The sequence below is a fragment of the Adelges cooleyi genome, unplaced genomic scaffold (assembly GCF_023614345.1).
Source record: "Adelges cooleyi isolate 19-005CV unplaced genomic scaffold, UGA_ACOO_1.1 ACOO_flye_CR_arks_rails_tigmint_CR_PRNA_23, whole genome shotgun sequence".
Taxonomy (NCBI): Eukaryota; Metazoa; Arthropoda; class Insecta; order Hemiptera; family Adelgidae; genus Adelges; species Adelges cooleyi.
This window is the reverse complement of record NW_026095893.1, coordinates 12,357,919-12,381,359: the sequence shown is the minus strand read 5'-3', so window position 1 is coordinate 12,381,359 and position 23,441 is coordinate 12,357,919. Positions and strand designations below refer to the sequence as shown.

Sequence of the window (23,441 nt, the reverse complement as noted above, 5' to 3'; positions counted from 1 at the left end):
CATTATCTATTGGCTATTAAGTGTAAAGTTACGTTTAAGCATTGATATTTGATTTAGAAGTAACAGTTTTAAGAGTAGAATAATTAAAAACAAAAAAACTGCTGCGTACGAGTTAAATAAAGTACGATTTATTTCTGTTATAATGTATGAAATATTTATTAAACATTTGAACAATACTCTTCGAAATGTCATTAAAACACCTAAAGTGGTAATAAATCTTTCTTCTTCGAAACATAGGAGGTATTTTAGTACAATAAATAATAAAAATAAACATCAGTTTGATGGTCCGGATCTAAAAGATTTCATCTCGAAAGATGCCCCTACTGAGTTACATGAGATAATACATATTAAAGAAAAAGTTCCTTATATTGATATAATCAATTCAGGACAAAATCGCAAAGGTAAAACGATCACAAATATTTATTAAATAGTTGATTAATAAATGAAACCTAATAGTGAATTAATGTTTATGTTTAGTTTATATAGAAGTCTATGGTTGTCAAATGAATGTAAGTGATTCTGAAATTGTTTGGTCTATATTAAAAGAAGATGGGTATATTAAATCAAATAGTATATATGAGGCTGATATAGCTTTACTTGTAACTTGTGCTATTAGAGATAGTGCTGAAAATAAAGTATGGACAAGAATTAAACAAATTCGATCAGTAAAACGCTGGCGAGGTAAATTAGATCCATTGAAAATTGGAATTTTAGGTAACTATACTTCATAATTGCTGTCAAAAAATTATGTTTCATTATTTTATTGGTTTTAGGATGCATGGCAGAAAGGTTAAAAGAAAAATTAGTTGATCAAGTTAAAGGAGGTGTTGATCTAGTTGCTGGTCCAGATAGTTATAGAGATTTACCTAGGCTTTTAGCCAAAACACATGTGGGTCAGAAAGCTGTCAATGTTTTATTATCTGTTGATGAAACATATGCTGAAATCAAACCGGTTAAATTGAATGACGATAATGTTACTGCATATGTGTATGTTATTATTAATATATTTTTATTATACTCGTACATCACAATAACTATCATCATTATGTAGTATAATATATAACTATTGAATTTTAAGGAGTTAATAGTTTTTATATTTTATTTGTATTGTAAATTTAAAATTATCTTGTGTATTTGTATATTAAATAGTATGCTGTCTTTTGGCAACCTACACGATGGGCAGCTCACTTTGAATAAAAGTTGTTTCTTTCTTATACAAATAGTTTAAACTTTTAAATTACTTTGTATTGAGAAACAAGCTACAGTCTAAATAAAAAAGGACTGGTTTATTTCACAGTTCAATTTCTTTAAGAATTTGTATTTATAAACAATATTTTTGTTGTACAGTATTATTTTGTATATATTGTATTAAGTATTGGTACGTTTTTTAAGCTATCAATTATTATGATGTTGGAAATTAATCTATGTTCAAATATATTTTTCCCTAGGTCAATAATGCGAGGTTGTAATAACATGTGCACTTACTGCATTGTACCTTTTACTAGAGGTCGAGAACGTTCTAGGTCTGTAGAATCTATAATAAATGAAATCAAGTATTTATCAGATAAAGGTTTTAAAGAAGTTACATTATTAGGTAAGCTCATAAAAAACAACCAATACAAGAGTATATATATTTTATAAGATTTGCTACATTTGAGATATTAATTTTGCAATGATGTGTTTTTTTTCCTGTTGTTAGGTCAAAATGTGAATAGCTACTGTGATTTAAGTACTTCTTCACATTTTATTCCATCTATTGCCACTTTATCATCAGGTTTTAAAACAGTTTATAAACCTAAAAAAGGTGGTGTTCGTTTTGCTGAACTTTTAAAAAGAGTAGCTGAAGTTGATCCAGAAATGAGAATAAGATTTACATCACCTCATCCAAAAGATTTTCCTGATGAGGTTATAATTTTTTTTTTTTTTCAAAGTAAAAAATTAAGTACAATTTTAATGAATATATTATTATTTTTAGGTGTTAACTGTAATTTCAGAAAAAAATAACATTTGTAAAAATTTACATTTACCAGCCCAAAGTGGAAATTCAGACATTTTGGAACGTATGAGAAGAGGATATACACGAGAATCTTACTTGAACTTAGCTCAACATATTAGGAGTTGTATACCTGATGTAACATTTTCTAGTGATTTTATAGCTGGCTTTTGTGGGGAAAGCAATGAACAATTCAATGATACCATAAGTTTAATGGAAACTGTGAAATACCATAATGCATTTTTATTTGCTTATAGTATGAGAGAAGTATGATACTAACCCATATTTATTAATACTTAATTAAATCACGTTTTTCTGTAGAAAACAAAAGCATTTCATCATTACAAAGATGACGTACCACAAGATGAGAAAATTGAAAGAGTAAAAACCATGTTCAGTGTGTTTAGAAAACAAGCTACAATTTTAAATGCAATGTTTGTTGAGACAGAGCAACTCATATTAGTTGAAGGTGTAAGTAGATACTAAAGTTAATTACGAAAAATGTGCAATAATAAAATAACATTTGGTTCTTATCAGTTAACAGAACTACTGTAAACAAATTGTATTGCATTAAAATATTGTACAACTTAAGAGTTAACGCGTATTAAATTATTAAATGTCAGAACTATAATAATATATTTATCTGAAAAAACAAAGGGAGGATGGTATTCGTGATTGCTTAATATTCTAATCGTGCATTATTCAAAAAAACATTATCCAAGTAATTATTTTGGTAATACATTATACTAGAGAAAATTATTCAACTTACAACTAAAATCTTTCAAATAGATTATTAAATAATTTTTTTTTTTAAACGTTATTTTGTATGAATAAAATATATAATACTCATAAAATTAAAACTAATACTTTTTTTCTTCGTAATTTTTATCTTAAATAAAAAGCAAGAGTTAAATGTAGTGTATGTATATACAGGGTGATCATTTTCTTAGAAAATAACTACTATTTTGAAGTTTTCTTTTTGAAAACATTTGTCTTAATGTTATTTTATGAAATTATAATATTAATAATTTTTTACCTTTTTAGTGTTTTTCAGGGCTTTATCAACTTTTAAAATTTAAAAAGGAACATATATACTTCATTATCTTTTTAAATTATATTAAATTTACTGAACATTTTGACTGGTTGATAACCAGTTTTGAAAAATTACTTTTGAAGTTTAAAATTTAGAACAGAAATAAGGGTGGATTATAGTATTATTTTTATCTGCTCGCATTACTCTACCTCACTCCACCCCCATCCTAAATTTTAAATTTTAAAAGTAATTATCTAAAACTAGTTATCGACTAGTCAAAATGTTCAGTAAATTATTTCTAAGCAGTTAATTCAACCATTGTTATTTAAGTTCTAAAAGTTGATAGAGCTCTGGGAAAAAATAAAAAAAGATAAAAACTTGAATGTTGTCTAATATTGTTTTTTTTTTTTTTTTTTAATAGCCTTTATGTCTAATATTGTTAAATAACGAACACTAAAAATTCTCTAAAAATAAAACTACAAAATATATGAATGATTAACTACTTAAATAATTAGTTTAACCTAATCTACCTATCTAACCAGTAACCTACCTCACCAGTAGTTGAGGTCTTTTATTGGTAGTCTTGTTAAGCAATATTTTGGCAATTATAATTTTTACCAAATTGGAACCAAGCTAGCTCAATTGAACTTGTTTTTTAGTACTTAAATTAATAACATAAGCAATTATAATAAGAAATGTATCAAACATTATTTTAGGAAAGTCGAAAAGACCCTACTAAGCTTTGTGGGCGAACTGATGGTAACATTAGAGTTATAATTCCAAATATCAAGTTGCCAAATACCGAAAAATCAATAAATCAAACTATCAAACCTGGTGATTATGTATTAGTAAAGGTATGTATTTTTTACATTCATAAATAAGTCATGGTAATTATCACTATTAATAAATAAAATTGAGTTTTTTAGCTTTGAGGTGAAGTTTGTAAGAAAGTATTGGTTTTTTTTATGATTTGATAAAGGATTAAAGTAGTTTGTGTTATCTATATTTTATTTATCTACACTCAATTGAGGGTAAAATTATTTTGTATTTTCTAATTTGGTTAAATAGTCGTTGCTTAAAGCCAATCTAATCTTATTCTGCATAGAATATAATGTTGTATGTTTACAATTATGGACTACAATGAAAACAAAAACTGTTTTTTATAATCTATAATTAAACTATTAAATAATCGTGTTAAAAGTACATAAATTATTTTCAGATAACAGAATCAAATTCGCAAATTTTAAAAGGTACTCCTTTAAAAATTACAAGCCTTCAAAAGTGCTCAACTGCTTTTGTTGAAAACAACGTTTAGAATGTATTCTTATAATGTTGTGTTACTTAGTTACTAATTTTTAAATTGTTCTTAGTATTTTTAAATAATACATTATAATTTTTAAAAAAATGTTTGTTTTTTGAAAGATAAAAATGGCGTATATTTATGCCTTTTTTTATTCATGGATGAAAAACTATAGCTGAAAACGATTCACATGTATTTAATAAACAAAACAAAAATAATTATGAACATTGTAAATGAAAGGTGACTAAATTATATTAAATTTATAGAAATAACTACGAATATATTACATATTGGTGTAAAATAATATATAAAAGCATTTTGTGTTTTTATATTATGTTCAATGTTAGTGATTTCATTAAGTGTCAAAATCTTTATTAATTATTTCAATAATAAAAATAAGAAGTACTTATAGAGTAATATATAGAGACGAGGTGTCCTATCTCGGCAGTGTAACTGATTTGAAGCCAAACCGTCAGTCATGGACCCAGATCTAAAGTAGTTTTAGTACTAAGACTATCACTGTAGATTGATAAAATATATATATATTCACTGTATACTGCTCTGCGCCATTTTGCGCTTCAACGAAGTAATCAAACGTCGTCTTTATATTACTCTATGGAAGTTCTATGCAATTGCAGCTGTTAAGTCGATAAGACTGGTATCTAACGAAACATATTTGATAATGTCTTATCTTGTTTTTGCCAAGCAATCGGAACAAGGTTTTGTTGGTTATGAACGATTGTATGGATTTATTTTAGAATAATTTTTTCTTTATTTTTGTTAACTACGAGATCATCAAATAAGTAATAACAGGTCTTAACAGTAATTATTATTAATAACTAATAAGTATAATGTGAATAATCAGTGATCTTCTCCCTAACCGCTATTTATTGTTATTAATTTACAAGTTCATTTATGTATTTGATTAAACTTAATTGGTAGTATGAAGAGAAGGAATGGCGATTGTGGAAAAAATCGAAAGGCATTAAAAAGAAACAAATCCGCTGCCGAAGGAATATACTGGAGGTATTGTTTAGTGTTGTAAAACTGATCATTAAATTAAAAATATTGATGTATACATTGTTACTTTCAGTTCTGTTCATTATCTTAAACTTTTCGGCATTTGGTTTGCTCTTATACTACTTGATTATTTACTGCACTTTCGATTTGAGTACGTTTGGCCATTTTGGCTTTTATTTCATAAAATTTTAGAAGGATTTAAGCATCAAGGTTTTGTAAGTATATTTAAATTTTTTTAATTAAATGCAATTGATTAACAAAATTCCCATCATATTATATACAAAATCTGTGATAGAATGACAGAAGCTGACAATTATGCTACTTTTTCCAACTTTCAGGAAAATTAAATTAAAGTTTTTCGTCAAATATATTCTTAAGTAATAGTTTCTACATTAGAAATCACAGCTTAATAGTAAAAGCATACAGTGATACAATATTTTGCCAAATTGAATACTTATTTTAAAACATTAACATAATTATTAAAAATCTGTCAAAAAGTGACATGCTTCTGCCATTTTACCACTCATCTTGTTTTTTAGTGATTATTTATTAACCAAAAAACTTAAGCATCATAGTTTTTACTTTTGTCATAACAAAACCAACTAAATCTAACCATTTTTTTTTTTGTATATTTCTTTATAGTATAAATTTTAGTGTGTACTTATGTTTTTAATTAAAAGTGTTAACTACCAGATAAAAAAATACATGTGTATACTATATATTCTTAATTAATTCTATATAGTAATTGTCCTTTTGGAATTTAGTTGTTATATTTCTTCCATTTTGTTATGATCAAATCACACTTTATTTTTAAAAAAAAGTTATTCCATAGATAAGACTCACTTAAAAATTTATAATTAATTCTTGTATCCATGACTTATAAAGGAAAAGTATGATGAACTCTAACAAGTAATGTGTTCTAGCCACCCAATGTCAATATTATTTAGATGGATCTTTGACATTGGTTGTTGAAACATTTTACCTACTAGTATGATCCTACAGAGTAATTCAAACGAGTAGTTTTAGAAGCCAGTTAGTGGTAGTAATAGTTGTTACTAGTTATTAAAAAGAGGCTCATGCTTATTTTTACAAAACTCCTAACCGTTAGGATTAAAGTATAATTAACTTAAAAAAAAAAAACATTAAATAGTAAAAAAGTTATATTAATATTGTTTTTTTTATATTTTAATACATTAAAAGGAATGAATAAAATGTTTTGTTTTTATGAATTTTACTAGAATACAGTAAAAAAAATTCCTCTAGTTATATACTACATTTAGCATACTGCTAGACTTGGAATATCTAGAACATGTTTTATATCATTGATAGGTAGGATAGAATAGGTTTGATGATAACACTTAAAACATCTAATACATTTTACTAGTTAACTCCTAGCCAAATAATCTGTTTCAAGTTTAATCAAATTAATATTTATAAATAATGTTTTAGGTGTATACTGTATTCTTTGTTTGCATTGCATTGACTTCTGATATGGTTTGCTTTTTCTTTATACCTGTACATTGGTTATTATTTGCTGCAAGTACATATTTTTGGGTACAATATATTTATCAAGCAGGTTAGTTATTTAATTTCTGATTTTTAACCTTATATAAATTATACTATTTAATACAAAATTTTTTTTTAGAAAAATGTGTTTCGTGGCCAGCTGTTGCCTTACTAGTTTTATACATTTATGTAGAAACTAGCGTTCGGTTTAACAATTCTGACCACATACCTTACAAATTGGTATTTTGTAAACCGTTAGCAGCTAATTGGTAAAGTTGAAATATATTCCTCGACCATTTATATATTTATACTTTTTTTATTTTTTTATTAAAGCATTGGATATCCAGTTATAACGCTCTGTTTTGGTTTCAAGAGTTATTTAAGTAAAAAATTGCAACAGGTTAGTAGTAGTTTGTTATGTTCACTTAAAAACTTCAAGAGTATGAACTATCATAAAGTGTTCTTCTGGTTCATGCTGATGGATAATTTAAAGATAATTTATTTATTTAATATATATATATATATTAAGGGTGGTCCTTATTTAGGGTCTGGTCAAATTTTTGGTTTGCCGCCCCAGCAATTGGTTTGAAATCACAAACATTTTTGTGATAGAATTTTTCATATTTTTATCTATCTTAATTTTATTCTTTAATTGCCTTTCAAAGCATTTTGTTTTTTGTGTTCAGAAAAGAATGAAAATCTGAAAAAATTATGGAATTAGTTTTTACATGATTTCGAACCAATTGCAGAGGTGGCTGTTCATAATTGTAACCCGCCCAACCCTAATATATGTACACTATATACTAACTTTTGCTTTTCATTTAAGATAAAATACCAAAAACAATTGCAAATTTCTGTTTTACAGTATCTAATTTCTAAATGTTATTTTGGAGCTAATGAATTTTTACCATTTTAATTATAACTACTAAAATATTGTCTTCCAGAAACAGCAGCAAAGGGTATCAAAAGAAAATGAGTTCTATCAGAACTTACTATTAGACGCTTTGCCATCTGATCAAATCACAGGTTCCGTCATATCTAGTCAAGACAACAACGATGGAGGTATTTATTGTGCCTTCTTTTATTATTATGTTATTATCGTTTTTATATTTTTTTGTAATTTTCTTAGAAATGTGGTTGGAATCAATTAGTGAAGTGCCAGCCAATGACAACGATGTACATAATAATAAAGTGATATCTAATGGTAGTGTTCCACATAAAAAACCTGAAAAACAAGATACATGTCCTGATGTATCCAATAAAAAATTAGTATCTAATGATAAATTTGTGTAAGTTAATAATGTACTTAAATGTATGTAAATGTTATAAAAGTTGTATAATAATTATTTATTATATATGTCCTGAGGAGGACAAGTGGCCGAGTGGGTAATGCGTTTAGCACACACTATCACCGGTTTGACACTCGGTTACATGTGCCCTGTTTTCCAGGCGAGAAATCGTCTGGTGAAAAGGAGTTGCCATCCTCTTCAGTGACAAACTGACGACCTGTCCCAGACAGTGAATTCGTCTAGAAACCATCATCTCATGATGGTAGTGTTGGGCCTTAACGCCTGTTAAGCTGATGATATATATATATATATATATATATATATATATATATATATATATATATATATATAAGTTATTCTCTCCAGAACAAATTTAATCTATTCAATTCTGGTAAAACATTTGATTTCAGAAGAAAAAAACATTTTTTTAATTAACAAGTATAAATTTTGCTCAGAACTTTATCCAGACGCTTAGTTGTAGGGATAACACAATCTAATAACAAGAACATCACCATATAAATAGTGTTCACATGTACATATATTGATAATATTTTATTTTATAGATAATAAATAATAATTTAGTGAATTTAAATTATTAACATTACAGTTGTAATAATCAAGAAAATAATGTAAGTAAAGAATTGGAAAAAAATAAAAGGGTGACTAGAATATCATCATCAAAAAACAATAATCATTTAAAGTGTACCAATCAAAACTCAAGTACAAAAGAAAACTTAAAAACTAAAGGCACTTCACCACCAAGACTGGAAAAACCTTCTATAATAGTTGATCCTAAGGATATTTATTCTGAAACGTAATCAGTTTATTTAATAAGCATGTGTTATCATATATAAATACGAATAATATTATTAAAAAAATATTTGTTTTTGAAGATTGCAAAACGAAATAAAGAGGCTTAAATGTGAGCTTCATACGAATAGTCAAACAGAAAAAGACTTAAGAAATCAACTAAATGCAGCTCTAAGTGAAAATTCTAGTATTTCAAATGATTCAATAAGGCTGAAACAAGAACGTGATGAAACCAAATCTAAGTAAATCAGTTTAATTAAAAATTACTTTAATAATGGTGCCATTATCATTACACTATTGTTCTTTAGTGAAAAAATTGTTTTGCAAAAATTTACAATTTTGACTAACCTTGACAAAAGCCCCATACGCTGTTTTTTATTTTATCGGCATTTGCCACATAAAGACCATTTTAATGAAAAAATGGTTTATTCATTATTAGTGTAAAATTATTACAAAAAACAATAGTGTAGTTGCCATACAAATAGGAAAGATCATGTCATACGTACATAAAACATGTAACATGCAACACTGTACAAGGAGATTTTGTACTCATATTCAAAAAAATAAATATACAGTATAGAATTGTTTACCCTAAATCTTTCTAGTCCCTAATTTTGCATTTCATGACATGCACTTGCCTCTAGTTTTCCTATAAAGTTGTAAACATTTTAAAATATTGAAACCAATTATTTTATTATAAAATTTTAAAGAAGTTATTCTAAAACAAATATTTTGTTTTCATATAAAAGTTGTTTAGGACATAAATAAGAACAATTATTTGTTTAAACTTAAAATTAAGTATGTGTAATCTCCCATAATTGAAATTAGAATTTTCATAATTTTTTTTGTGTTTATATAAATACTAAAAATTAATAATTAAGCTGGGAAAAACCGAAAACAGTCAAATGAAACATATTCTTTTATTTTGAGATTTGATGATTTAAAACAAAACTAGACTTAAAAACTAAATTTGGAGTTAAGACAATTTCTTAAAGTAACAATATTTCGGTTTCATTATTAATCAAATTTTCAATTCTTTGTGCCGTGTGGTAGTTTTTAACCTGTTATTAGTCGCTCTATGGTGAAAACAACCGCAGTCACATTTATCCACAGGTGAAAAATGTACTTGGGTCATACACTATTTAAATGTGATTAAAAATTGCGCAACTCACGAAAAAATTATTTTGTTATTAAATATTTATAATTTATACAATGAATTATATTTTATGTATATTTTTTTTTTTATGAAGACTTTTGAATTTATTATTGACTCATCAAAATGACAAGCAAATAATATCTCAGCTTGAAAAACGTTTATCTGATGAAAAACGACAACGTTTATCATGTGAGTCACAACTGATTTCTGAAAGGCGACAACTCAAAAAAATAGAAGAGCTGGCTGCTTCAAGATTAGTAGCTTTAACTTCTAAGTAAAATATTTTAAAATATTATAAAATCAATTTAATTATTTAAAATAAAATTGTATTTTATAGGCCAGAGTGTACAGAGAGTTGCAAAATCAAACGTAAAGAGCTTGAAAATGAAACTAAAGTTTTACGTAAAGAACTAAGGTTAAAGGACGAGCAATTTATGGCAGTTCAAAAAGAAGTTAATGTAAGCTTAACATAAACATGTTTTATAGTAACAATTAAAATTGACATAAATATTCAAACAAATTTTCTTTTGTTAGGAGCTTCAACCATATAAACAAAGTCAAGATAAAATTGATTTTGTTATGTCTGCGTTATCGACATTAAAAGACAAAAATGCTCACCTTGAACATAGTTTGAGTGCAGAAACTCGTATTAAGCTTGATCTTTTTTCAGCATTGGGCGAAGCTAAAAGACAGCTGGAGCTAAAAATAAGTACTATTTAAAATTAATTTTAAATTGTTGATAGTGTATTATATGAGTTTTTTTTATGCAATTTAGATATAATATCATCTCAAGAAAAAGAAATTGAAGAGCTTAAATCCAAAATATCTCAGACATTGGCTATGATGCAACCAAATGGTACTTACATGGTGAACTCTGTCGGAAGTTCTCCTACAATGAGGTTTGGTGGTAGTAGTTCGCCCCAATCCAGTCTTGATCCAAATGCCACCATTTATACACCTAAGAAAAATCCACATTTAGTAACCGAAGCTTAAGCATACTTTTAAAGTAAGTGTAATTTGAAAAATAAATTTTACACTTTTAATGATTTTACATTTTAGCTTTTGGAAGCTAAGAAGAGAATTAATTTGTTTTAATTGAAAAATATATAAATAATACTTTTGCAATGTTAAAAACATTGATGGCTAAAATATTTTTTTATTAGACTATGATATAATTCACCACAACTGCAAATTATTAGTGTACTCTTTTGACAATTTATTGCAAAATAGTATGGCTTCCTATATTTTTCAAACTCGTTTTCAGTCAAATTTTGCAAAATTGTGTTGTAATACTGAAATAGCTTTTTCAACCATAATCGTTATGTTCTTCATTTTATACATAACAAGTAGTATTGAGCAGATTAAAAATACGCCCCACATCTTGCACTCTGTTGTAGTCACTTCCATAGCCTTCATTAATTTACTTCTCTTATATTCTTAAATATTTATTTTCTAGAGGTCTAGATAAATTATTAGAATTTGTATGTTTGTTATACGGTTCATTTAAACATATATAAATTTAGAATATTATTCATAAGTAAAAATAAAAATGCACATATATTTGTCAACACATTGTACTTATGGAGAAAATCAACTTAAGTTAACAGTTTTAAAATGGGTAAAAAATATGCTTATTACGCAAAATGGTACATTGCCGCCCTTGAGCCATTACTATGAATAACCAACCATTTGTTGATTTCAGAGTCAAATTATGACACGCATTGACAAAAATGGCAATATAATGTTTACTTTTATTTTCACTTGTAAAACAACCACAATATTATAGTATTGAAAAAATATATTTAAGTTATTATGTTAACTCATGAAGTATAATTTAGTTTCTTAACTATAATTATTTAATAAAATAATATTTAAAACACCATAAAATAATACACTCTCCGCGTATATGTATTTTGGTAACAATGTTGTCATCTTCAGCTAACGACAAGCTGAGACAAATACGTATACACGGAGAGTGCATTATTTATGGTTAAGGGTATTTTAAATATTATTTTATTATAAATAACCATAAGTTGCTGAAGTTTTTTCTAGATTATAATTAATAAATAAGTAATGTCTCCACATTATGTTTTAGTGTTAACAAACAAAATCGCAGCGTTCTTCAAAAATTGACGACGAAATGCAGTTTCTTCTTTTTTTTTTAATGAATAGTAAATACTATTATACATTAATTTAGATACCTCAATATAATATAAGATAAAAAAATGTATTATGTAGTTATAATAGGATTACTTTGTTAAAATTTGTATTTTTTTTTTAATTCACGAATATCGTACAAACAAGTAGACGAGCTTGATTATATGTGAATTTCCCTTTTCTGTAACAGTATCAATATTATATTGGTTTTGACTTTTTACATTAGTCTTAACTTCAGATATTGTTATTAATTATCTCTATTTATTTTCTTCCTTTGTATTTGACCAATGAGGTGATTACCTCAACTTGTTTAAATTAATCATATTTATTTATTTATTTTTTTTTTTTTTTAAATTAGATTTTTCAATTATTTTCTCATGTCATATGCATTTTTGTAATAGACGCACAATTTAATTTCTTTAAAAATTAAAATGAACAAATTAATATTAAGACTATGTTAAGTTCAATATTTTTTTAACCATTTTAAAGATTGTGTACATTCTTTTTTTTTGTTCCTAAACCAGAGAAAATCAAAAGGTTTTTATATATTTATATTACAATATAATATGCATAAAATTAACCTATATGATTTTTTCTCTTTGTTAACATTTATAATTATGAAGAAGAAATTGTGATAATTTTTAGTTTATCTTAGCCCCTGCAAAATTGTATTGTATACTTTTTTTAAATACTTAAGACTTTAACTCTTCATTGATCAAAATAATTCAATTTTTCGCATGCGTACTTAAATAATTTATTGTTTTGTTTTGTTTTTTTTTTAACTTCTGGTTTGTATAAGAAATGTAGTACAATTACATACATTATTACAATGTACTGAATATTTTGTTGTTAAAATAGTAGTACGTTTTCAAGGTATTCTGTTATTAATTTATTCTAAATGAAATAGTTATTCTTCACATTATGTCTTACAAATTACAAATGGAGTCGGTCAGTCAAATCAACTTTCAATTATCCTGCGTGCAAGTAAAATTTACTTAACCCTTCCATGATCAGATTTATTTAAACGCCATTAGGAACTAATCGATTTTAAAACATATATAAGCGGTGTTACCACAGAACAGATGTAAGCATACACTTCGATGTAAACAAAAAAGTGATTATCATTTTGTAACGAGCTATTTAGTATTTTATGTTATATTTTCCAAGTTCAAAAATAGCGTACCGCGATGGAGGTTAAGATTTTATTGTAGTAGATTATAACCACATAATAAATTAAATCAGAATGGAAACATTGATAATTTAACATGGCAAATATAGGACGCAATAATATCTATGACATTGGGACGTTTCCTTAGTGGTTGTTCTTTTATTATTATATCTATATCTAATATATAAATATAGTTATATCGGAACACGCAGAACATGGCTGTTGTTTTTGGTTTACACAATAGCTTTCCATTCTGATTTCATTTATTCTGTGATATCACTACAAATAATAATGTATAGTCTTAAAAAGATGGCCGACCCGTTTTTGTAAGATAAGTATCTTCCCCGTGCACACGGTTATAGATAAACAGGTTACTCGACGGTGTATGTTTTCGACTGGCTTATAGCGGTCACGCCGCGTTACGCTGTCTACAGAGCGCGCCACCGGGATGCAGGCCATCAAAAGTTATATTTCCTATCTAACGTGTACTAAAAAGCTGTTTTTAAACCAATAAAGATAGTATAATAATACAAGTCTATAAGAATAATATAATACATGAATTTTTTTGTCCGAAAAACGATATTATGATTATAATATTTATAAAATGGAAAAATAAAATATATGATATAATGGTATAAATACTCAGGTTTAACCCCGTTACAGCTTTTGGTAACCAATACATTTTTTTATATTTGCAAGTAAACTGGCTTTTCTATAATTACGATTATTGATAAACTATCTAGTTAAATGTTTTTCAACATTATTATACTTCTACATATTAATTATATATAGTTAACACTTAATATTGTGTTCTTAGTAGCTGTCCTTTCCATGTGAAGACCACAAAAATGAAATCATAATTCGAATTGTAACCGACTATATTGTAATGAGAATGAGGCATTACGTGTAATTTTATGAAATACATTTTATTTTAATTAATCCGAATTATTTTTTCAGATGAGATATTTACAAAAATTATTTTTAAAAAAAAGGAGTATATTATGAAAGGTTTATGAATAATGTGGTATTTATTAGCCATTTACATATTTTTTTAATCGGTATTTTCTTAACCGAAATAACTATGCGTAACAGCAATATTATGACTACACCATCTCTTTAAGGGCAAAAAAATACATCAAATTCATGTATTATATTGTTCTTGTAGACTTGTATAATACTTTCTTTATTGGTTTAAAAAACAGCTTTTTAGTACACGTTAGATAGGAAATATAACTTTTGATGGCCTGCAGTCCCAGTGGCGCGCTCTATTGACAGCGTAACGCGGCGTGACCGCGATTGTCGGCTGCGATGCGTAACTTGTTTATCTATAACCGTGCCGTGCATCGATATAAAGAATACAAGTATTGAATACGTGTATTCTTTATCTCGATGTCCTCCGTGTTAATTGTTATCAATGTCCGGGGCCTAGTGTTATCAGGACATGTCTTACGTGCAGAAAGGAAAAGTTAAATAGAATAACTTCATGGGTGATGGGTACCTGATAAGAAGAGACCTTTGGGACGACCGAGACAACGATGGCGTGTACATCAGGACTTGCGTTTGATAGGAATAGAGAACTCGGGAGAGATGGCAAAACAAATATATCGATATCAGTACTGTTAACCAATATTATTCTGTAGCTGTAAATATCAAAATATATCGATATTTTTTTATATTGATATATCCTATCAGCATTTGTGATAACACAACCGCATTCAGAATTCAGAAAACGGATTCAGCCTTTCACACATTTATAATAATTAATAAGAATAATTTGTATTAGTTTAATTTTTATTATCAATGCTTTCACATTACTATTTTATTTTATTTTTTATCTAGGAAAAATAATTACAATGTTAAGGTACCGTCATTTGACTTCACACTTTTTAAAATCAAGTTTAACACAATTGAGGATACATCCCAAAAAATTAAGTAGACCTTTCAGTCAACAAAATCAATCAACTCCTAAACATGGAGCATTTGCAAATTTTTACGAGAAAACCAAAAAACCACAAAACATAAACGAAGAAAAAGATGAAGATTTTGAAACCTTGCTCAGGAATTCAAATTTTATAAACGTAAATTTATTAACATAAAGTTAATTATTAATTTAATGTATTAAAAATATTTAATTACACTTTGCTTTCTAGATGGGTGATCCTGAAGGAAAAATTTTAGTTGGTCATGTATTCCATATTGTAAATAATGACTTATACATTGACTTTGGATGGAAGTTCCATTGTGTTTGTCCAAAACCTATTAAAAATTCTAAGTAAGTAGAAAGTATATGATAAAAACCAATGAGAAAGTACTGTTGCCATCAATCTTAAGCTATGGTATGAAACTAAACTGTGTATTTTTTGTCTTTATTAGTGATAACGTTTTTTATTGCTATAATGATTTTATTGTATTTATGGTCAATATATAAAACACCTCCAGAGGTACTTTATAAAGCTCTATATTGAAGATAACTCGCTCTTCCTTATAGTTAAACTTTTCCAGAGGAATATCTGAAAACTCTTCGGCAGACCACAATCAAACTGTCCTCCAACAGCTGACAATATCATAAACCATAAAACTTAAATAATTTAAAGCATTTTAAATAAAGACAGGTGAACTCACCAAAAAATAAATACTCTCTATAGATGGTAGAAATATTAAATAATGATAAAATCATTGTTAAGATGATAATGTACTTTAATAATAATAGTTTATTTCCGTTGTTATTCATACATTGTAATTAACAATACTATGAAAATATTTTCGATTACATATTGACTGTTGATTCACTCACACTTAGCAACCTAGAAATTTAATACAGTGTAATTTTCCTTAATAAAAAAAAAGTTTCTATAGAGATGTTTTAAAGGTCACTCTAAATCTACCTTCAGTCTTAAAACTGTGCTAAAAAAAAAAGTTTTCACACCTTTCCACCCCTAGTTTTAAGGGGAAAATGTATTTTGGTTGTTTCCTATAATTTGAAGGGGTTGAGCTTCTATATGTTTGGCCTATTAAAGTACCTTTTAGCTTTAGGTACAATTTTTGATCTATAGACCTGTGACATGAAGAAATCCATTTGTGCAGTTTGTAAGATAACATCATCGGGGTCCAGATACAAAAAAAATTATATTCATAATGAAAAGAAACTTCTTTGTTAAAATATTACCATCCCAGCTACTCATTGAAGTTAACTTAATAACACATTGTAGTGATGGTTTTTGGCTTGACCTATTAAAAATTATAATATTGTTCAATTATATGACGTGAAAAATAGGATAATTTGTGGAGGGGAATATCAGGTGTTTTGTGTAACAGGAGGATGCCTATAAGATTGAAAGGTAGATTTTATAAGATGGTAGTGAGGCCAGCAATGCTATGTGGGTTGGAATGTTGAGCAGTAGACAAGGAGCATACAGGACCTACACTATACTGACTACTAGAGGTCTGTCCGGTCCTAATAAAATGGACAGACCTAGACAGGATTAAAAATATTTTAAGAAATCCGGGCTAGAACAAACCAAACCGGACCGGGCTAAGATAGCAGTTTTTTTTAACCGATAACGCGATAAGTGATAACGATGATATTATAATCGATACTTAGGTGTGTTATGTATACCGTGTACGACAGTTTGTTTTTAGTTTTTATCTGGCGTTATCGTTAGTCAATCAAATTAACAGTCTGTCAATACCATATGCATCATTTGTTACACTTTTACATCATATTTTGACACCCAAACATGTCAGCAGTAAGACAAAAAAAGTAATTATATAAGTCATATTAAATTAACTTTTATTAATAGTATCGGATCATTGCCATTTTTTTACTAGACCAGACCTCACCCGAATAATTCTTTTAAATTTGACCGGACCAAATAATTAACCTAACCGGATCAATTATTAAAACTGTAGCTAGTGACCAGACCGGACTAACCCAGAAACAGTCCAGGCTTTTGCGGTTAGGTTTGGGTTAGCCCGGGACCGGACTGATCTCTACTGACTACATTCAATTTTTTTATTACAGTGAGTATGTAAGAGGAACACAAGTCAAGCTAAAAATCAAGTCTTTAGAACTAGCAACACGGTTTTTGGGTTCAGAAAAAGATATGACTCTACTTGAAGCTGATGCTACACTACTTGGTCTTTATAAACCATATAAAAATTTACAATCTAATGTTTAAGTATATTGTATTAGTTGTATTTTCAAAGACTGTAGTTGTTTATAAAACTAGCATAAAATGAAGATATTAATTTATTTGGTTTTCTTTTTAAATTAAAAAAAATTAAGATTTTCTTAAAGATAACCAATTATGTAATTATTAATTTTTTCCCCGATTAATTTAATATTATTATATATTATAAGATATTTAAATGTTTAATTAAGCATCGACTAGTATGTCAAAAATTGTTTATTGCAGTCTGTAAATTATACACTTTAAAACCACAGACTAAATGAAATATAGTTATATTATAGTCTGTGTGGGTGGAACGAGCACAGTTATATACACCTATGTTTATTTAGGTATATATTTATATCTGCGAAAATCTTAATAGGTATTTATAGTTTATACAATGAAGTAGTTTTGTGGATGAGCAACATGAGTGATATTATTTAAAATTGTGATGATCAGCATATAAGATACGTTCCTTATAAATTTATATTTAATATTGTAACAATGTACCATGATCCATTGTGTTTGGCCATTAGGACAAAAAAAAACTTTTAGTGTACTCGAAGATCTTATACACACTTGGGAAGAAAATTTAAGTGTAAATTTAAAAAGTAATGCAGTTTTGCAAATTACATTTTTAATCTGAGGATATAATAATACAATGTATCAGAACAAGGTTTTAACAGGGGTAATACCTAAAAAAAAACTTGCATTATAGTGCGGTTTAATCTAATCGTTTAGTTATGTCTCCAACAAAAAAAAGATAAAGATAACCAGTACTCTCTGCCCTCGCGGGTGTTAAAAATGAAAAATCTATCAAATAAGTAAAATAAAATATTATCTATTAGATTGTGAATTATAATATTGGGTATAATCATTGCTATTTATCTAAGGAATTGACCAATGACTTAAATTAGTAAAATTATTTGAACTAGTTTTAGCAAAAATTAAATTAATTAAAATGGCAATAGGAAGGTTTGTGGATTTAATTGACTATTAGTGGTTACTCTTGTCAAAATATTTATGTAAATATGTTTGTTTTCAGAAACTTAGTTCCTTTTTTTCACTTCACTGGTTACATGTAGAAAAAACAACTTGCTTTTACTAGATAAAATTTAATTTCTATTATTTTCAAAACATTCAGTTTTCTTTTTAAGTATAATTTATGTAACTATATAATAAAATAACAAGAATTAAAAACATTTTATTAACATTTGGAATCTACTAAACACAATTTAAGATTATTATCTTAAATCGTGTAGCTTCTAACTTCTAAGCGCGGTTAATTGTCATAAAGAATGTTGGTATCAACCAAAAAAAAAAAGAGCTGAATATCCTTAAAAGTGGTCATACTGGTTATGCGATTTGTCTACCAGAAGCGCTAGGAGTAGTTTTCTCATACCACAGATATTATATATCACAACATTAGTTGTAATATAATTGTGGCTGTATTGCAGCGAATGCAGGCAAAAGGTTGCCCGGCCGGTCTCCGAAGACGTTGGTTGGTAGTTGTCGTGTGCGTATTTATATGTGCGCTTTGGGCATAGATATATAAATAATAAACTAGATTGCTAACTGTACATGCCACCAATAGAGAAGATTGAAGCAGCCACTTACCACCATCTTGGTGGGAATTAGAACCTTATCACGCGAGAATTATGTATGTTTAAAAGGCAAGCTGCCATAGGTTCCCAGAGTCATAGGTTCCCAAGCCATCTTATAGTATATTTTTTCTTATCAATAACCAGGTTCTAACCACAAGGCTGTATTTAAATATTGTGATAAAATAATTTTCATTTTTGTTATGTGATAAAAATTATAAGTAATAAAATAAATATTATTTATTCGAATAATTTTGAATATAAATTACTATTGTGCTATCATTCTTACTTTCTAATTTTAATTTTATTATATAATTTCATTGTATTTAACTGTTAATGATGGACGTATCAGCTCGTGTTATTATACTAATACGTCTTTAGCCTTACCATTTAAGGGTCATATTGTATAGTGAGTAATCATAATAACTATAATTTAATGATAAAAAGTATTAAAATGTTATTGAAATTACATCAAATATGAACTCATGGGTAGGGACCCACATAAACCTTTTCTGGCTTATTATAGGAAATTCGGATGAACCGGGCAGTTGTTATCATCAATTACTTCACACCACACCCTATGCAATATGCGCTACCATACACATAAAATATGCATTGCACCTGACAGGCAATTTCGCCTGTTCTGAATATGAAGGGATTACCGATAGTTTTTGCTCTAATGTCCAGAAAGACAAAATGCAGTTTCTACAACAGTAGAAAAAAAGAAAAAAATTACTTATACATTAAAAAATACTGTTTTTGAACCAGTTAAGGTAAAATCTTTTAATTTATTGTTAAAGACATCATCGAATGATGCTTTTTGATCAATTGAAGAATACACTTGTTAACTCCATCAAAATCACTTGAATTATGATGATTGTACAAATTTATAAGAGCTAATAAAATAAACAAGACTTCAGAGGCACACCAATGTAGTATTTTCATATAAGTCGGTAATAGTTTTCAGTTGTCATCAATATCTGTAAACAAGAATCATTAATTTAATAAGCTTTATGGAGTACAACCTTTAATTTTCTTCTAAGCAGCACTTCTACATAAGTACGACGTCTACAACTAGGTATAAATATTTAATGAATAAAAATAATACACTTTTGGGGGTTGTTGAAAATTAAGGTGCTAAGCTTCCATATATGTACCAATGATAATATTTATAATGTATTAAATCAAAATCTTTAACACATTGGCTATTACAAGAAGGTGAGGATAGTTACGCTCAAATATTATTTTATTATGTTTTTTTTTATGAAATAAAAGAAAAAGCTCTGGTAGTCAATGTCTTAAAAAAACATTTTCAATGTCAATAAAAGGATTTCAATATCAGTAATTATATTTTACCTCGGATCATATCATCAATGTCGTTAGGTTCTACATCACTGATATCAAAATCATCATCATCATCATCAGATCCTGAATTTATCACAATAATAATAAATAAAAATAATTACAATTAATTAACTACTAAACATCTTATTTAAATAATAATGTTAAAGATAACATACCAAAGTCCTGATTATCAATTTGTAGATCGGCGGCCTTAAAAAAAATAATTTTTTGAAGCAATTAATAATAATAGATAAAAACAGATTTTAATATTTCCCAAAAACTAAAATCTCAAATCTTATAAGTGTTATGATTAATTGTGAGACTTAGTTTGTATATATTCATCAGTGGCCTGGTAAATTTAAAATATAGGGGAAAATTTTAACTTTATCGTTTTAAACACACCACCCCTATACTTCCAATGAGAGCATCTAAAAATCTCAAGGGAGAATTGCCTTTAAAATCATGTTTATTGTACCACTGTTTTTCATTAGCACAATTGTTAGATGTAAAATTAACTTACATTATTTTCGTGATTCACAACCTCTGGGATGTCGTGTTCATCGTCTGTAAATAGTTCAGTTTATTATTTTAATACCTAATTTTATAAATTAAAATGCACATATACTAATATTTTTAATACACAAAGAATATTGACACTATGGTAATATGATTGATATTTTATATTATTTTAGTACTTAATTAATTATATTTTATTTATTTAAAAAAAAAATTGTTAAAAAAATACGGAAAACATAATTTAAAATAATAATTGAAGAATTTAGGATTAAATGTTATATTTTAATTCTTTTGTAAAATGTAATGTACAATTTTATATAGTACTTTCTTACTTTGAATAGGTGCTGGCACTCCAAATTGTGGAGTTGTATGTATGCAGCGCACAAGAAATTCAAATATTGTCAGTTGACCCATACCCAACTGTCTTTGTGCTCGCAAAATTTTGTTGTTTTGTTGTTGCCATATTACAGGTTGATCCCTATGAATTTCGATTCCATCTCTTGCTCGCCTTATGTCTTTAGTAATGGCTCCAATATATGGTAATAAACGTTCTATAATATAACATTTAATTTTATGAATTATTATCTTACTGAAATAAAGTTTATTACTTTTCTTACCAACAAAAGACCAAGGTGATGGATTTGGATGTGTGAAATGGCTCATCAAGTTCCTGTGGCTCGCTTCCAAAATATTATTTGTTCTATCAGTACGCCCATGTACTGAGAGAGTAACAGGGCCAATTTCTGAAAAGAAGAAGTATTATGAATAGGTATGTGTATAAATGAATGTCAGTGATATTTATCTTTAAGTAACTATATATTTCAACTATAAATTAGTACAACAATAATAATTTATTTTCAATGGTACCATTTATCCAAAAACGCCTATAGTACATGAAAAAATTTCTAAATTTCTAATTTTTTCTTGATGCATTTGTAATTCCTGTTTATGTCCATAGTCAGGTTCACCAATTTCAATCAAATCTACCAGTCCATTAAAATGATTGAAAATGCAGTTAAATCCATCAACAATGTCTTGGGATGGTAACAAAGGCAATGCCATTAACATGTGGACAATTTTCCAGAAGAATGGATTTGTCTTGGCTAATTCTGTCAGACCTAAGTAATAACAACAGTATTTTTAACTTATCTAAATGATTAAAAATGTATTTTTAATAATTATTAATATATAAAATATTATATGCTCATCTGGAGTATTATACAGAATTATGTATTTAACAACTAGTTTTTCCTCTTAATGCATAATTAGTTTACATAAAAGTTTATATAAATTAAATATTCAAAGTTAAATCACAAATGTAATATTTATCTAAAAATTCAATAGACACATATATATATATATATCAGATTTTTATTTTCTTTAAAATAATTACCATCAGTTTGCACACGTTTCCAAACAGCTTGGCCCAAATGAAAAAAACAACCACTGTGCCTACAATTCGGGAAATTTTCTTCAAATGAGCTAATTATCGCCCTTTCAAAATCGCTCATTTCAGTGTTTGGGTTCCAGGCTGGTTCCAATTGCTTTAAAAAGCTAATTATTTTATTATAAGCAGCTGTAGTCTTTCTGGACATAAGTGCAAAAACTATTGGAAATCCCTTCATAATCATAATTATAATTCATAATTAAAGCATAAGTTGTAATATTACAGTATGTTAGTAAATAATTAATTATTATACTTACATAGCCAAAAGATTTTGCCATGATGACTAGCATCTGCTGGCACTGTTGTCCAAATAATGGAGCCGCATCAAAAGTTCCGTCAATATAAATATCAGGACTTTCCCTGAGCAATCTTAATATTTTCATGAGTAAAATATGTTAATAAACTAATATTAGCTATTTGTTTAAAACGTTTGTTATACATCTTAATATACAATACACAGGTAATTTCTAAAGTGATGGTTTTTACCTTCTGGTTTCAGGGGTAATAAATATGATTGAACAACCTTCTTCGCCATGTCCTCTTACTGTACCAGCATAAATATTTACTCCCAAGATAGCTGCTCTATCACGATATGGGCCATCTAGCTGAAGACTAAACTCTTCCATTGATTGCGGATTTTGTGGTTGACCATCTTTCCGAAATCTTGCCATTGTTCTACGAAGGCTTTCATAGCGGTTCACATTAACATCAACAAATGTTTCATTTGTGGACATCTAATATTCAATTAAATACATAAAGTATGTTTCATTTATTAGTCTACATAAGTATTATGTTACACACTTTTTAATAAAATTTAAAATCCTTTAGAAAATACAATTTAAAAAAAAAAAACAGAACAGTGAAGTTGGCGATATTTGTTTGGTTTGTCAACGTTAAACGATAAGACCACGTGTAAAGAATATTTCATACAA

General features: G+C 27.4%; 4 protein-coding genes across 6 annotated transcripts; 3 read left to right on the top strand and 1 right to left on the bottom strand.

The window, feature by feature from the left end:
- The first annotated feature begins 1 nt into the window (after nucleotide 1).
- Nucleotides 2–4,388, top strand: LOC126836202 (CDK5RAP1-like protein). 3 transcript variants are annotated; one of them, XM_050569398.1, is made up of 10 exons: nucleotides 2–121; nucleotides 238–401; nucleotides 478–714; nucleotides 774–987; nucleotides 1,449–1,594; nucleotides 1,700–1,905; nucleotides 1,976–2,260; nucleotides 2,315–2,464; nucleotides 3,743–3,880; nucleotides 4,246–4,388. In XM_050569398.1, exons 3-10 carry the CDS (start codon nucleotides 504–506, stop codon nucleotides 4,339–4,341), a joined length of 1,446 nt encoding a protein of 481 aa, XP_050425355.1. In that variant the 5' UTR covers nucleotides 2–121; nucleotides 238–401; nucleotides 478–503; the 3' UTR covers nucleotides 4,342–4,388. The 3 variants fall into 3 exon arrangements, with proteins under 3 accessions (XP_050425355.1, XP_050425353.1, XP_050425354.1); XM_050569397.1 differs by having other exon boundaries at nucleotides 15–144; XM_050569396.1 differs by having other exon boundaries at nucleotides 11–401.
- A 355-nt stretch (nucleotides 4,389–4,743) lies between these two features.
- LOC126836201 (macoilin-1) lies at nucleotides 4,744–12,581 on the top strand. Its single transcript, XM_050569395.1, has 14 exons — nucleotides 4,744–5,352; nucleotides 5,420–5,561; nucleotides 6,796–6,922; nucleotides 6,992–7,121; nucleotides 7,186–7,252; nucleotides 7,797–7,914; nucleotides 7,982–8,141; nucleotides 8,749–8,955; nucleotides 9,035–9,193; nucleotides 10,202–10,381; nucleotides 10,445–10,565; nucleotides 10,642–10,816; nucleotides 10,883–11,113; nucleotides 12,203–12,581. Exons 1-13 carry the CDS (start codon nucleotides 5,270–5,272, stop codon nucleotides 11,098–11,100), a joined length of 1,887 nt encoding a protein of 628 aa, XP_050425352.1. The 5' UTR covers nucleotides 4,744–5,269; the 3' UTR covers nucleotides 11,101–11,113; nucleotides 12,203–12,581.
- Nucleotides 12,582–15,130: 2,549 nt separating this feature from the next.
- LOC126835405 (28S ribosomal protein S28, mitochondrial) lies at nucleotides 15,131–17,684 on the top strand. Its single transcript, XM_050567978.1, has 4 exons — nucleotides 15,131–15,208; nucleotides 15,272–15,510; nucleotides 15,583–15,704; nucleotides 17,454–17,684. Exons 2-4 carry the CDS (start codon nucleotides 15,286–15,288, stop codon nucleotides 17,608–17,610), a joined length of 504 nt encoding a protein of 167 aa, XP_050423935.1. The 5' UTR covers nucleotides 15,131–15,208; nucleotides 15,272–15,285; the 3' UTR covers nucleotides 17,611–17,684.
- A 2,304-nt stretch (nucleotides 17,685–19,988) lies between these two features.
- On the bottom strand, nucleotides 19,989–21,725 carry LOC126835893 (uncharacterized). Its single transcript, XM_050568756.1, has 6 exons — nucleotides 21,680–21,725; nucleotides 21,395–21,613; nucleotides 21,067–21,110; nucleotides 20,723–20,756; nucleotides 20,559–20,630; nucleotides 19,989–20,182 (listed from the first exon to the last, which is right to left on the bottom strand). The coding sequence occupies exons 1-6, from the start codon at nucleotides 21,723–21,725 to the stop codon at nucleotides 20,166–20,168; spliced, it is 432 nt and encodes a 143-aa protein (XP_050424713.1). The 3' UTR covers nucleotides 19,989–20,165.
- Nucleotides 21,726–23,441: the final 1,716 nt, after the last annotated feature.